This window comes from Coffea eugenioides, chromosome 9, assembly GCF_003713205.1.
Source record: "Coffea eugenioides isolate CCC68of chromosome 9, Ceug_1.0, whole genome shotgun sequence".
Taxonomy (NCBI): domain Eukaryota; kingdom Viridiplantae; phylum Streptophyta; class Magnoliopsida; order Gentianales; family Rubiaceae; genus Coffea; species Coffea eugenioides.
Window position 1 is genome coordinate 21,225,145 of NC_040043.1, and position 16,112 is coordinate 21,241,256.

A 16,112-nucleotide genomic window follows, 5' to 3' on the forward strand; every position below is an offset into this window, starting at 1 on the left:
AGCAGCGCTGACTTATGGTTTGGAGGGGCAGTATTCGTCATGCCTTTGGCTGTACAAAATAAAAGCTGCAGCCACATGTCCACAGCAATTGAATGCGTAAGTTGCATGTGCATAGGTTTGGAAGTTTTTTCCATAGTTCAACAACGGTTGTGTCTAAATTTGTGGTTATGGTTTGTAATGCAGGTAGGATTGTGGGTTATTCATGCTGAAGTACATGGATATGTTATCAAGTGGAATTGGAAGCTGGAAATGGAATTAGGTAAGGAAAAAGGAATGGCGTTGTGTGCTGTAACAGTAAGTGTGTTTGCTTGCTTTGGTTGCGAACGATGGAGATAGTAACAAATTTATCGGTGTAGTACAATTCGGAGCAGGAGCGGCATAAAGTAGCACTGTCTTTGGTTCTGGATGATGCCAACGTTGTCCGTCATCAAATTATGCGGAAAGCAAACATGCACAGGAGGTTGGAGATGAATAAAGTTGAGGTTGGATGAAGATGGCAAGATAGAGAGACAAAGTAGCGGCATTTTGTGGAAAGGGGCATGTAATAGGGGCTGTCATACTCGGATGCACGTGTCGTAGCCCAAAATGTAGAAGACGGAGACAGAGAGTCCAAAAGCTGCCATAGTAAGGCAAGCGGTTGGTGTGTATCTATGAGTTTCATTAGAGGAAGGGAAAGCAAAGTTCAACCGAGCAAACTCGCCGGCGGTGGTGTTGGGAGACCTTGCCATGGGGATAACGAGTACCACAATCTTCATGTGGTCGAGAGTTAAGAGAAGATTTGTGGTTGGTCATGACTAACGTACAGTGATCCATGGTATGCACTCATTAGAAATAAATGAAAAAAGATTGAAATATTTGATTTGTGGTAATTAATAATTAACGCGTTTAAATTTATGTTTCGCGAGAGTTTATGAATTAGGTGTCTTGACGTATACGAATCAATTTGTCTTAAAACGGAGTTTAAACCTGCAATAGGTTAGTTTCTTGCTTTGCATTCTATGCTAACGGGTAAATGGCACTCAAGTATAATATCGATCCGATTTTATCGAACAAATAAATTAGCCATACATAGCTGGTGTTTTATTGCAAACCGTGTTCAATTAAATTTTATCCGATAAGTGAATTTGAAAGTATGGGATATTGGTACTCTGTTGTCATAGTGGAGGAAATCCATAAAGAACCGGTGTTTTATTGGAAAAGGGGTTCAATTTACATTTAGCCGATAAATGAATATTTTTTTAACAGAAAATGGTTACCTTGTACTTATAACGGAGAAAGCCATAAAGAACTGCTCTTTTATTCGACAACGGGTTTAAGTACATTTCATCCGGTAAATACATTTGTGTTTAAGGCACCTGGATACTTTGTCAAAAAAACATGGTCGCAAGCCATAAAGAGCTGATCTTTATTCAACAACAGCTTTAACTATATTTCATCCGATAAATACATTTCTATTTGATGCACGTTGGGGACTGTGTCAGTTTAACGGAAGAAAGCCTTAAAGAGCTATTCTTTTATGAACAACGAGTCTATTTTTATGCTTTTCGATAAATGAATTTGTATTTGAGGAACTTGGGTACTGGTGACTGTATGAAGGAAGAAAGGCATAAAGAGGTGGACTTTTATAACACAACGTCTTTAACTATATTTTGTCTGATACAAAAATTCATTATTCCCACTATATCCTAAAATAAATTTCTAAATGCACTGTAAAGCTTCTCGGTGGCCCTGTGTCATGTACTTTCTCAACTTCCAGCAAGTTGAGAAATCAGAAAACTGGGCTTTCTTCCGTTCTTCACCCATAATTCACCAATAACTAATATTTTTCCGTTCTTCACCTATAATTCACCCGTAATTCTCTTGTTCCGTTCTTTACCCGTAACTAATATTTTATATAATTATAATTATATAATTTATTAATATTATATACACATATATATTATACGGGATAATTTCACAAATCTCCCCTGAATTAGCGTATGGAAAAATGGGAAACTGGATAATTTATGGAGGAAAGCCATAAAGAGTTGGTGTTTTATTAGAGAATTGATTTATTTTTATTTTATTCGATAAATAATTTTTTTTATGGAAAAGGGTACTCTGTTCTTATAATGGAGAAAAGCCATAAACAACTGGGGTATTATTGAAAAACGAGTTTTTATATATTTTATCCGATAAATAAATCTATTAATGGAAAAATGGGTGCTTTGTTCTTATAATGAAGGAAGGTCATAAAGAGCTGGTCTTTTATGAGAAAGTGATATATTACGGAAGTGACCGCGATTTGGTTTATAAAATTATCCCAATAAATTTAGAATTAGTTTATTTATTTATTTAAATAATTATAATATATATTTATATGATACATTATATAATTGTACTAATATTTTTTATAATTATAGAGAATATTATATATTAATTAGTATAATTTTTAGTATATATTATTATATTTATAATAACAAATATAATTATAATTATATAATATATTATTACTACATACACATATATATTATAAATATATGCACATATAATATACATTTATAAATATATATGTGGAATCTCAATGAGCTGAAGGTTAACATTTGAGTAAAATTGAGCAAATAGTTCAAGATGCAAGAAAAAAATATCAACTTATTATTTGGAAACGCAACTTATTATTATTCACCTTGTAGGAATGCATATGCAATTGTTTTAGAAATTTGTCTTGCTCAAATATTCTATTTATTGGAACAAGAAAACTAATCTTTAGACTTTGATTTAAAAATTGAAAGGGCAAATATGTAAAGTTGCATTCTCATAAAATTCTTTCTTTCCACATCTCTCCAACTCTCAAATAAGGGAAAGATATTTGTTTTCTTTTCTTTCGTTGAACTCCCAAACGAAATATGCATCTTTTCCTTTCTTTTCTAAGTTATCTCTTCTCTTCTCTTCTCTTCCTTCGTAAACTCCCAAAGTAAGTCTAAAGCCGATATCTAAATTTTTGTTTTAAGAGAAAGAGGTATTTAACCGTACATTCAGAAACCTAGTGCTCGCGCGTGACGGGGCAAAACAAGTTAAGAACCCTGTTGACTGTAGATACTGGTGGTCCTGACGAAGCTATCAATATTGCATTTCGTGTGAATTTAACAAAATTCTGCTGTTCTACGCAAACCAGATAGTGAAAAGCTATGGAAGTGGGTGTAATGAACAATAATTTCATGTTAACAATCAATTGAATACCAAACCAAGAGCACCACCACAGCAGTCTTGCTCTGCTACAAATTGCTTCCATACCCTGCACGTGTCTCTATACCCTTGGCATATTTACAAGAATATAATAGCAGTATTTGTTGCTGGAATCATAGAATCCAGCCAATTACATTTTTTGCATGAAACCGTTCAACAATAAATGCATCGCTTGCACTGTCTACACAAACACGACTCTGGGCAAACCACAAACTTCCCATGAAGTTTCTCCAGTTTCAATATTCCAATAATAGACTGAACCATTTTCTTCATGCAAGACAACCTTCCAGCCTGAAGTCACATCCCCAACAAGGGGTATGTCCAAGCTGCTGGGTATGTTACCTGTTCCGTCAAACCATTTGCATCATGGGAAACATCTGTGCCTGCGTCATGTGCATCCCTTCAATAACGTATTCCAATTTGTCCAACGAATGCATCAATACAGACCCACAAAAGTATTGTAAGTTCTCTAAGCCTGTCAGTAGCATAGACATCGCCATTCAAAAGTGAGGCAATCTTAAGCTCCTAGTCCAGCAGCTAATTTTCACTATCCAATGACATATTCAACCAGGCGTTAGCTAAAGGAATACATTACTCATACAGACTTCGTGTTAGTTAATAGATTCCATTGTTGGACTTTATTTTGGTACAGACGCAAAGCAAGGAGCCTAGCTCAATTAATGTCAACCATTGCTCCCTGACCAACTGTTAGTATTGCACGTATCCGAGAGGTTAACCAGACGGACAGATTTAGTGAGTGACATTGAGATCCTTAATGTTTAGACGAGAAGTTGCCAACAAACAATTAGAATGAAAACAGGCTAAACTTACTACATGCCAACGTTTGTAGCAGGAGTATATGGCTGACGCATCCTGCATTTGACAGCAATTACAGCCATTATCTGATAATTTTTCCTCATGTGAATTCGGGAACCTGCAGACAACATACGTTATTCCCAACTTCGACATTTTTAGAATTTGCATAAAAAAAACTCAGCGACGGCCCTTTGCAAACAAAAACAGAAGTAAGGGAAGAAAGTAGTACCAACATATATGAATTAGACAGGCCCAGTGTCTCACTAAAGCATAACAGTTTTGCTTGTGTGTCCCATCAGAAGAGAGGTTCTCTCCTTCCAATGGTTTGGAGAAGCTTCCGTACAGTGAACGGTCCATAAACTGATCTTCCTCATGCTTTCAAATTTTCCTTTTTTTCTTGCTCTGTGCATATGATCAGACGCAATTTTAGCTATCATAACGAGGTGTTGAACTATTGTGAACATATTCGTAAACATGAATACAATGGATACCTCCGAAGAATATCTGTTTGGGGCTTCCCGTTTGCGCGTCACTTGCTTTGCTATGTTCTGCAGTCCAAGCTTGCTGACAACATTAACATAAAAGTTCCAATCCACACTGCCTTCTGTTACGGGTGATTGTCCAAAACGGTTTCGCTTAATGAAATCTTGTACATTATCAGCACTGGCCAATTTCTTCAGGTGTCGTACAAAATCTCCTTCAGGATCTGCAAATAAGTTTTGTATTAGGCTAGCTAAACACCCTGTGCTTACCGTAGCAAAAGCCACATTTCAAAGCATCGCGAACCGCGTCTTACCCAAATAATTGTCTTGTACAGTGTAACATGTATAAGAGGTGGGGAAGATGGCATTGTACAGCTGAAGAATGAGTAATATGAAAACAGTTAGCCCTGATCATGTTATTTGTGCATACCGGAACATATACAACATAACGATCAGTGGGTATGGTGCACTTACAGAATTAAGGAATGATTTATATGGGGAATCATCGACTAATATCGTGTTAGAGCTGTTGTACGACTTATATTCTCCCCACACATGTTTCAGGTCCTTAAACATCACCGTTTTGTCTGGATTTTCCCTAAGGCTGGTTTGTGTCATAGTGCACCGCGACTGATCCTGCACAATATTGATTGTTCGCGACTTTCATTTACTAGAAGTCTTACACACGGACTGACTACACACAATCGAAGTAATTTGTGAATGACATCTCACCCAAACAAATAACAGTCTCTGCTCCAAACGTTCATTCATTTTTTTGGATAGACTGTCCAACACTGGTTGAATATTGTGGCTGCAGAAAACACAAATGTCTTGAATTTCAATGATAACAGAAAAACTTGTGGACGTTCCAGTTAATGAAGTAATTCAAATATAGGTTGGTGGATACCTTAGATTTGATGACCAAACAGCCACCTCAAAATATGACAAACAGGCCTTCAAAAATTCAAAGCAATGTGGTCTGAAGTTAAAGTCCCGATTTCTGGTCATCCTTGTAAATACACTGCCCAGAAGCACTCCATTCAAATTAAGAATAAGAAACTTCTTCTTTGAATCATTGGCGGATGCAAGTTCTGGCGGGCTTTTTGTTACCCTTGTACCTTCGACTGGGGAAAAATTGAAGGCATACAGCATTTCAACACATGGATTTTGCATGTGAGATCCAATTTGAATGTCATAATGCGAAATCAAACAAGAGGAATTGGAAAGTATAAAGCAAAGTTCTGGGGTAGAGAATTTATTACAATGTCGTGAGCAGCAGCCCTGCAATAATGGAATAGCGGGAGTAGAAAAGCAATTTCTGAATGCGATGGTCACGAGGAGATGCATCGGAACAGAGGTACATACACTTTTTATGGTTTCCTTTATACAATGATTAATTTCGTACCAATAATTTGCTACAGCCCTAAAGAATTTAAAATTTAATATTGCCTTCATATGCAACGAACTAATTACAGTAAAGGTGAGACATAATGTACCGTTCCCTGTTTCCTGATGCCTCACATCCTTGGTAGCATCATCTTACAAATCTCCTCTGGTTACAGCCTCATGTGCCTGTTTATTTTCTATCAGGAAAGCAGCATAAGCGAACAGGTCCGCAAGTTTCCCTAAAGCGATCTCCCAGGCAATAAATTTTCTAGCAATGACAACATCAAGTTGTACATACATTCAGAAACAATGTCAGACGCAATAAAGTGAGCTTACCACAAGGGGTTGTCCATTTGTGCACTTACAAATTGTGGCCGACACCCCTTTGCCCAACATTGCGCAAACTTCAAGGTGAAAACCCCGCAACTTGCCGTGTCTATCTGTTTTAGTTTGTGTTTTACAAGAATAAATGTCCAGGGTTGATTTTCGTGGAAAATTTTCACCAAAATCCATTCCTAAAAAGGAAATAAATACAACAAGTATCGAATGTTAGAAATATGCTACCTTCTTCGGAAATGAAACTAAGGTACGATTTTGAAGTTTACTCACCACAGATTGCATCAAACCTTGGTAGAAGGTTTTGTAATTGTCCATAGAATCAACAATGTACACTTCTTTGTCCTTGACATGTGCAATCATGAGCAACCAATGATTTGAATAAATGATTGGGAAAAAAATCTGCAATCGCATACAACAAGCAATGTCGAATGTGTTAAAAGCTAAGGCATATTAGGCTGAATCCAATTCCACTAACATGCAACTGCTACTCATATTGTATAAGAATGTTAAGGCGAGAATGATAGCTAATGTTTACCTTTTCAGGATTTGTCATGGAGTCGTCATTGCTTTGATCAACGAATGTCTTTTTGGTTGCGGGAGATATGCATGGATAGTCTAACACGCATTTCAACTTCAACGAAGTGATTGAGAAGCAAGTATTAGGTCCACATTTTGCAAGGCACAACAGCACATACAATAATTTTTCTTACGTACCCAAAACATAGGATTGAAGAAAATAAATTGCTTATATTCTTTCTGGAGTAAGTGAAGGTACTGGGTCACAACCTTCACATAATGGAACAAATTCAAACATTCAATAAGAGTGGAAATACAAAGCGAGATCAGTGAACAAGGTAGGCCTGTGCAATCGCATAAAAAACTTACTTTGTCATTGAGACATGTCTCCTGAAGCATTACTTGCTCCAGTTCTTCTCTTGTAATATCAAAGAGATGCTGCCTATCTAGTGTACTGACACAGCTGTGAACAATGATTGACATGATTACAATAATCAGATGAAAGCGAGATCATTGTTAGCCATTGACAGTACCGATACTTTAACATACATCTGCGGGACGAGTTCTCTGACATGAAAGCATACGGCTTCTTTCAATTCATCAGGTGCTACGCCGGAAGCTTGTGGTAGACACTGGACAATAAAGGTATTAGCATATATAAAGGGGATTATAGGAAAGCGCAAGAGCATGTCTTACATATCGTAGAAATGGCAATGTCTCAAATCCGCAGTCCTTCACTTCGATGCCACCAACCCTTTGTAAAATTTGTGTCACTTTATCCACAACCTAGTCATACAAATATTGGGTTATGCTCCTGTGTTGCCATCGAGAAGAAGAAACAAAAAGGAGTAAAATAACATTGTCACATACACTTGCCCCTTTTCTGGTTTGTTAAGATAGTATGACAACATCTTCAAGGTGTGCCTTTTCCCCCACAACCGGCCGCACCTCGACCCCAGCACACTTCCCCCCCTTATCCATCTCTTTTATTTCTTCAACTTTTCTATTCACGTCCCCAGTCTGACCAATGACAGCATCAGAGGTATAGGATTTCTTCCACATCCAACCACCATCTTCAGCTTTGAATGCCAGTTTTTTGAAGTACGATAATCCCATTTTTTGGGCGTAAAATCCTTTGTCAACATGGTCAGGCAAGAATGGCACATTAAAGCGCCTAAAGAGCCTGGTCAGCAACATACCAAAAGGGAGATGTGTTCTCTTATTCTCCCTGCTCTTAATCTTCCTAATCATGTTGAGCATTGTTGCAATGATCAAATTGCTTATGTTGACGGGTTGTTTGTGTAACATATGCCACAATATAACTCTTTCTAATGCACTAACGGAAGTGATACTTCCGGCTTTAGGTACAATATTATGAGTTATTATCATATGTAACAGCCGTGGCAACACTTTCATATACGGCGCATAAAACTTAGTTTTTTTGCCCATGTTCATAACTCTGTCACCATTTTGCCTAATCTCTCCAAGAAATTCTAGGTCATTGTACCCCTTCACAGCAACCTTATCTACATTCTTTGCGCTAATCCGTTTATAGTCAACAGTGTATCCACTGTCAACCAACCCAAACTCTGAACACAAAACCTCAGCAGACAATTCCATGTGTACATTCCTAACCACTGAACACAGAACAGACTTCTGCTTATTTGCCCTACAGTTAGCATAGAATTCCCTAACCATTGCATCATAGCACTTGTCATTATTTGCCATCAAATTTAACAAATTTTGGGCATTAAGATATTCCGTGATATCGATACACTCACCAGCGAGAGCTTCTACGTCGACCCACATGCCTGCATACACTGGAAGACTCATACAGGCCTCCATGTTACTGCCTATGCTTGCTTCGGGATGCGATTCAATTGTTGAGTACTCTGAGCAACAGAGGAAGCGAACGCGATAAATCCGATTTATTTGGACCTTGCCGCCTAAAACTCTTCGAACTGCTCCAAATTTCAGAAGGGGGGAAAGTTTAAACCGAAGCTTTTCAGTGTGTTTACACAACAACGGAGCTTTTGATGGGCTTAACAGGAGAAACGATGCGAAGTTCAAGAAAGACAAGCTTTTTGTGGGATAATTGATCAGGCGGGGACGGGCGTGGAGGGGAGGCAAACCCGATTTAGTCAAATGAAAATCAACCCGATTCGGTATTCGAGCGTGTATTCCAAAGCGGGTTATGCGCAAGCCAAATTACAAAGGGTTATATTACAATCTATTCATAATAACAAATGTAATTATGTATTTATATAATTTATTAATATTATATACACATATATTATAAGGGATACTTTCAGAAACCTCCCCTGAATTAGCTTATGGAAAAATCAGAAAATGGATAATTTATGGACGAAAGCCAAAAAGAGCTGGCGTTTTATTCAAGAACTTGTTTATTTTCATTTAGAACTTGTATTTTCATTTAATCCGATAAATAAATTTGTTTACGAAAAAATGGGTACTCTTTTCTTATAATAAAGGAAAGCCATAAAGAGCTGGTCTTTTATTGTAAATCGAGTTTATTTTTATTTTATTCGATAAATAAATTTAGTTATGAAAAAAGGGTACTCTGTTCTTATAATGGAGGAAAGCCATAAAGAGCTGGTCTTTTATTGTAAATCGATTTTATTTTTATTTTACCCGATAAAAAAATTTATTTATGGAAAAAAGGGTATTATGTTCTTATAATGGAGGAAAGCCATAAAGAACTGGTCTTTTACGAGAAAGTGATACTTTACAGAAAGTGACCACGATTTGGATTATCAAATTATCCAAAGAAAATTTAGAATGAATTTGTTTATTTAATTAAATAATTATTATATATATTTATGTTATGCATTGTATAATTATACTAATATATTATATGAGTATAAAGTATATTATATATTTAAAATATTTTTATAAATGTATATTATAAATATTTTTATAATATATATTTACATATTAGTATTTATATATATTTATAAATGTATATTATATGTGCATATAATTATAATATATAAGTGTATATAGTAATAATATATTATATAATTATAATGATTCCTATTACTTATACATATACTAACATATACTAAACATTATAATAAATATATACTATACTTCGTACCATATAATATATTAGCATAATTATATAATGCATTATATGAATATATATAATAATTAATTAATTAAATTGACAAAATCATTCTAAATTTTCTTTGGATAATTTCATAAATCAAATCATGGTCACATTCTGTATAGTATCACTTTCTCTTAAAAGACCAGCTCTTTATGGCTTTCCTACATTATAAGAACAGAATACCCTTTTTTCCATAAATAAATTTTTTTTTTCAATCTAATCTAGCACCATTTCCTATGTAGTTAGTAAATTTCTCACTTCAGTACAGTATCCGTCACGTAGATCACTGCTGAGGAGTTCCCTCTTTACCTTCTAACTATCATCCTTTATTCTTACATTTCATACACTTTTCTCTACAACGGTGTTTTGTTGAGTTTGCATATGTATGTAGTAATGTACTGAAGGTACTTTTACGTGTATATGTACATTGCTAAATATAGACCGTAACGAGCCCTGCAGACTACCGCCCAATCTCCTCCGACGATGGTGACACATTTGTGCGGTCAATTCAGTTGCCAAACATAATTAATTTGTACACGATGGTGACAAATTTGTGCAGTAAAAGGAGTTCTCAACATTCAATCTTATACACTAACGATAAGGTAGGGCAGCACAAATTGCTCCAATTTCTTCATCGCAAGTGCAACCTTCACATGTACTCTCCTCCACGTCATCGACATCCATAGGCCATGAAGATGTTTTCCTCTCATGTGTCATGGCACAACAAATGGGCGTTGGGTTTAGAAACACAGGATTCTTGACCCATATCATCCTCAGCAGCGCTGGCAAATTGTCACGGCAAAGTTTCACTCTGCCTTTCAGAATTCTGGATTTCTTCATCCCGCTCAGCAGTCTCATACCTTTGCGCTTTAACATATCCCCACCAACAAAGATGTAAATTATTCCCAACGCATATGTACCATCGGCATGGCCTGAATTGGCAGCTTCTTCCAGGCATTCCAATGCTGAGTCCTCATGCTTGTCCGTAAAATAATCAACCTAAGCAGTGCAAGGTTGATATTACAGTGTTGCGTAAAACTGATTGAAATATTAACGAAAAAGTTAAAAAGTGCAGGCGGAACAGTAGCTGCGGGACAAAAATTATTTACTGGGGCCCAAAGCTGCAGTAACCTGTTGTAGGCCAATCTTTTGGGGGTAAAGTGTGCAGACCAAAATCACAATGAAGTTCAAATGAAAGAGATGATGTGAGCTTAGTCTAGAAATTTTGTAACTCAAGTATGCTTGTGGAATATTAGTTCATTACTATTCCATTTAAAACATTATCGAATTTTCCTACTTATTGCGTCTTACGTTCCAAAGCAATCCAACTTGTCGTAACGTTGAGCAGGAGTTATACTGTACATGACTAAATTGTTCATTAGCAACTTCAAATGAAAAGGCAGAATATTCAAGCAAACGGGAGATCGGCCCGATGCTTACCACTCCTTTTCGATACAAGGCTTCTGGATTTTTGCTTTTTCTACACTTCTTCAAGAACCTCGACACTTTGTCATTTTTTTGCCACGGAACGATTTCAAACTTGTCGAGTGACACCCGGTGGTAAATGTTGTCTGCGTCCGAAACTTCGTAAAACAACTTACAGCTGCAAAATAAGAGAAATGATCCATTAAACTCAAACGAAAAGCACAGGTCAAACAAGAATATGCCTCTTCTTGTTTGTATCATTAATAGCAGAACGAACCATAGTTTTGCCCGGAAAAGATCAGTGGATGAAGAAGATGAGACACGTGCAAGCACCTCGGATAGCACCTCGGTCGGAAGGGAGAGGATGGAGGTCTTGAACTCCCTTTTTGTTCGTTGGCCATGTCCGGTTAACTCCTTTACTGGGCCACAGTTGAGTGAATCCTTTTACTGATCATTGGTAGTTATTTCAAACAGTTTCTGGGAGACCGACTAACCGTAGCGATAAACGAATAGAAATGGGAAAGTGACGACTTCTCCTGCAAACGACGCAACATTCTGTCGTCAAAAAACTGTCATCCGAAACAATTTTACAAACCGACCAACGTATCTGTCAATACGGTTAATTCATCCGAACCGTAACAATACACCAATAGCAAGGGAACATGAACAGTCAATTAGTTAACGTACATCGTAAATTGACCGACGTTCATCGCAGAGCAAAGGAGCTTCCACAGTGATAAACATGGAGGGTTAGTTCGTACCTGTAATGGGTCGTCAACCAGCTTCTAGAAGTCACTAGCACAGATTTGACAGACAGGTTCGACAGGGTAAATGGCAACCAAAAGGTCGCATCCGATGCATATACTCCCGCTAGACTGACTCCTCGTATGCTGCCACGGATGTCCGGACTGGAACCCATTAATTGAGAAGAGGCATAAAGAGCTGGTGTTTATTCGCCAAGTGGGGTAAATGGCATAAAGAGCTGGTGTTTATCCTCTGTAAGGCTTTTCTCTATTATAAGAACTGAGTATTATTTTTTGTTATAAAACTAATAAAATAAAATACTATAATTGAATTGAAATATGAGAGAAAATGAGTAGAGGATTGTACCTGTAATGGATTGTAATTTCTATACATAATATAGCAATAAATCATGAATTAATTCTCTTGGGAATACAAAGGGACATCCACACTTTTAGTTGTTTCATAACATTTTTTATTTTATGTAAATTTCACATATTTGATTTATGTTACATAGAAAACATACTAGGTTACATAGAGCTGGTATGTTTCCCATAAAAAGCCGGTGCAATACATACTACAAAACCTGTCAATTTTCCATAAAGAGCTGGTATGTTATGCGCTATTTCTTTTTCTTTTTCTAACTTTCACATATTTAATTTATATTAAATACATAAATTTAACTTTCAGAAATTGGCGCCAAATTACTTCTTCTATTGCTGCCTAGGAGTAATAATTTTTTAATCACCTTCATTAGATATTAAATTTCTGTTATTCTAGTTAAATGTAATTACCAACCAGCAGATACATTTGTCAATTAGTTAACGTAAGTAAAATTTAAAAGGTGATATACTAATATTTTTACGAAAGAAAAACTAATAGATTTTGTATTTAACATAAATTAAATACGTGAAAGTAAAAAAAAAAAGGTAATTGCCCATAATATATCCGTTTTGTATAGGTTTCCTCTATTACGAGTTTCTTCCTTTTAATTAATTTAATTAGTTACTTATTTTATGTTAAATAGATAACCTACTAGTTGACTTAAAATTTATGAAAATCGGCATTTTTCCTGGCATATCTGGTGCTTACAATTTTTTGTATTGTACTTATAACCCCTCAACTTTTGTAATCATTCTAATAATTTATTGTTCTTTCAATCTTCTACTAATACAAGGACCAAAGGGGCATCCGTGGAATAAAAATACCTTCTCACGCATGAAAATAATATTGTAATCAGATTTGGACTGCATTGTTACCAAAAACTCAAAAGTAAGGGAGGTCAGTGAAATTTTGAGAGCCTCAATAGATGCCAGTGAAATTGTCAGAAACCTCAAGGGAGGTTTGTGAGATTATTCCATAAAAATACCTTCTCACGCATGAAAATAATATTGTAATCAGATTTGGACTGCATTGTTACCAAAAACTCAAAAGTAAGGGAGGTCAGTGAAATTTTGAGAGCCTCAATAGATGCCAGTGAAATTGTCAGAAACCTCAAGGGAGGTTTGTGAGATTATTCATATTTATTGTATTCGTTCCAAAACATCAACTACACATGATGGGAGACTCCAAGTACTTAACCAAACAATAACCTCATTCCAAACCCAAATAAGCAAACAAATGTGTTGACTACTGTTGGTGAAAACCTATTCCCTCCAACCCCCAAATTCTTGTTAAAGGCGCTGTCCGTCGACACCGTGGGAGCGTCGTGTCCTTGTGTTTGGCAGAGATAAAGTTAGGCGGTGTAGCGGAGGAGATTAACCTTTGCGAATGGCTTCTTCGTCTTCAGCCGGGTCGGTCAATAGCACGGTCTGGCCTACATTATATTGCAATTGTGGTCGAAGCTGTGCAGTTCGTGTTGTCTGGAAGTCTGCAGCAAACAGGGGGCGCCACTACTATCGCTGCACTAACGCCCTGGTAAGTTCTTCGGTTGAACTGTTCCGAACAAAAATTTCGGATTGCGAAGGTAGTTGTTTTGCAGAGGCCCTGTCAAACGTTCATTGGCTGGTGTGATGAGTTTGCATGAACAACGGGGTTTGAAGTTCCCGATCCCGTCCCGTCAAGTACCGCCCCCGTCACCAATACACCCGCGGCGGAGGTGTCTGCCATCATAGCTGAACTGAGAAGCATGCAAAGGAACGTGACGATCCTTAACATTGCTGTGATAGCTGTGGTGGCGGTAGTCCTTGTTCTGGTTCTGAAATCGTGAATTAATGTGTTGGCGTTGATTGCATTCCCTCCAAACCCCTCCTGTACAGTACTGGACTATGGTGTCCGTAAGGATAGAATGGGCATTTAGGCTCGTTTACAGCCTCTTGTATTTTTGGTTGCTACTACTGTGGCATTGCCTTTTGTCTATCCGTTGCCAACCGGTGGTTGCCGCATGTGCGACTGAGTTGGCCCAACCGGCGGAGTGTTACTGTTTATATGGTAATTTTGCGTTATATAACATATTAGGTTTCCGTATTTGGTTTTTGTTTACATTGTGCATTATGTGGTTTTCCGAAATGCCTGTTCCCTTTGTCCCCCGAAATGTGTGTGCGGATGAGGTACTAGGGATCGTTGATTAATCGATGAATGTCATTAGTCACTGGGATGGCAATCGCTGCGTTGTTAAATATGAACTTCAGCTTAGCCAGGCAACTGAACAAGCTGAAGCTTACGTACAACCAATTGGGATGTGGCACAGCATTGTTAGGTTTATCACAGCGAAATTTGTGGAGTTGAACGACGAAACAAGTTCTTACTTATATATTTGGATTTAAATACCTCCGCTTACATATCCGACAAACGGTGCACTCCTAATTTTCAAGCCTTGCATATTATCATCCCCTAACCCCTACCCTTCATACGCTAACAATCAAAACCATGAATGGTACGGCCAACAACAGCAAGGGCCATGAACAAAAAACCACCCACCATCCAAATATGATGTTGAACAAAAAAATTAAAAGCACACCGCTGTACCTGCGAACGTTCACTCGAAACGCTCCACAATAAAACCAAACATAGGGTTTAAGGAGGCAACCGTGGTAGCTACCCTGATAAAGCTGCAGTATTTTTTGCGCCTCACAGTGAGGAGAAGACTGTCAGTAGCATCTCTGTCTTCAAATGTGATCTCTACAGCTAATGGATTCCAGCAAATGGTTGCGGTGTAAAGGTTGTCCGCAATGGCAATGTTGCGTATCATACTGGCGGGATACCCCTGTTCAGTCAGAAACCGTGTTACAGACCAGTCTTCAAAGTTGGCGCTGAAGAGGATCCACACGTCGGTATGGAGCAGTGATTTTAGACCGAGGAAATGTGCAACAAATTCCTCCTTGCCCACAAACCAGGCATTGTAGGTCATGATGTAAAATGCCTTCAGGTTCTGCATAAGGGGGAGTGGACGACGGCGCCACTTGACCAGCGACCGGAATACTTTCTCGTTCGCAATGGGGTTGCGAACGGGGATGCAAGACACCAGCATCGACTGCGGAAACTCCGCTCCGGGAAACCTATCTAACCGAACCAGCGCTTCCTCAACTATCCACTTCACTCCAATGTGGTGAAGTGGTAAGACCTCATCTTGAAAGTAGCCGACCATGCCTCCGTTGTTCAGGACATGTATTTCAAGAAGTCGTCCAAGTGCCATGAGTCAGTCTGGAAAAGGATTATGTTACGAGGAGGCTGGTCGGTTCAGGGGTTAGAACATACAGAACGAAGCGAATCTTTCGTCTAGTTACATGTTATAGGTAGTAAAGAAAGATGCGAAACTTTATAGAAGGTGGTTGTATGAAACTGAAGCGGCATGCAATAGCGAAGGCTGTTGTGCGAAACCAATGCGGGGGTGAATAGGCATGCAAGGAAGAAGTTTAGTTGTGTGAAGCTCTTATAGGAGGAGATATGGATGACGGATCTGAGTTTAAATGGAGGAGCTTGCAGTGCATCGACTGAGTGGTTAAGAGCAGTTTGACCTCTTTCAGGCATCCTTTTGCGGACTACGGTTAACGAACTGTATCATTAGTGAGCCTAAGTTAGGTTAGTGCGATAATAAGTCACAGTTGGCACTG

General features: G+C 37.8%; 1 protein-coding gene across 1 annotated transcript; it reads right to left on the reverse strand.

The window, feature by feature from the left end:
• Positions 1-10,485: 10,485 nt before the first annotated feature.
• On the reverse strand, positions 10,486-11,720 carry LOC113782356 (putative F-box protein At1g67623). The gene is made up of 3 exons (XM_027328248.1): positions 11,653-11,720; positions 11,335-11,497; positions 10,486-10,893 (listed from the first exon to the last, which is right to left on the reverse strand). The coding sequence occupies exons 1-3, from the start codon at positions 11,718-11,720 to the stop codon at positions 10,486-10,488; spliced, it is 639 nt and encodes a 212-aa protein (XP_027184049.1).
• Between the last annotated feature and the right edge of the window lie 4,392 nt (positions 11,721-16,112).

Coding starts and splice junctions, on each gene's coding strand:
- LOC113782356 (XM_027328248.1), bottom strand. CDS start 11,720: ATGGCCAACGAACAAAAAGGGAGTTCAAGACCTCCATCCTCTCCCTTC. Junction 11,498..11,652: donor CGACCGAGGTGCTATCCGAG/GTGCTTGCACGT, acceptor CTTATTTTGCAG/CTGTAAGTTGTTTTACGAAG. Junction 10,894..11,334: donor CCTTGTATCGAAAAGGAGTG/GTAAGCATCGGG, acceptor TGCACTGCTTAG/GTTGATTATTTTACGGACAA.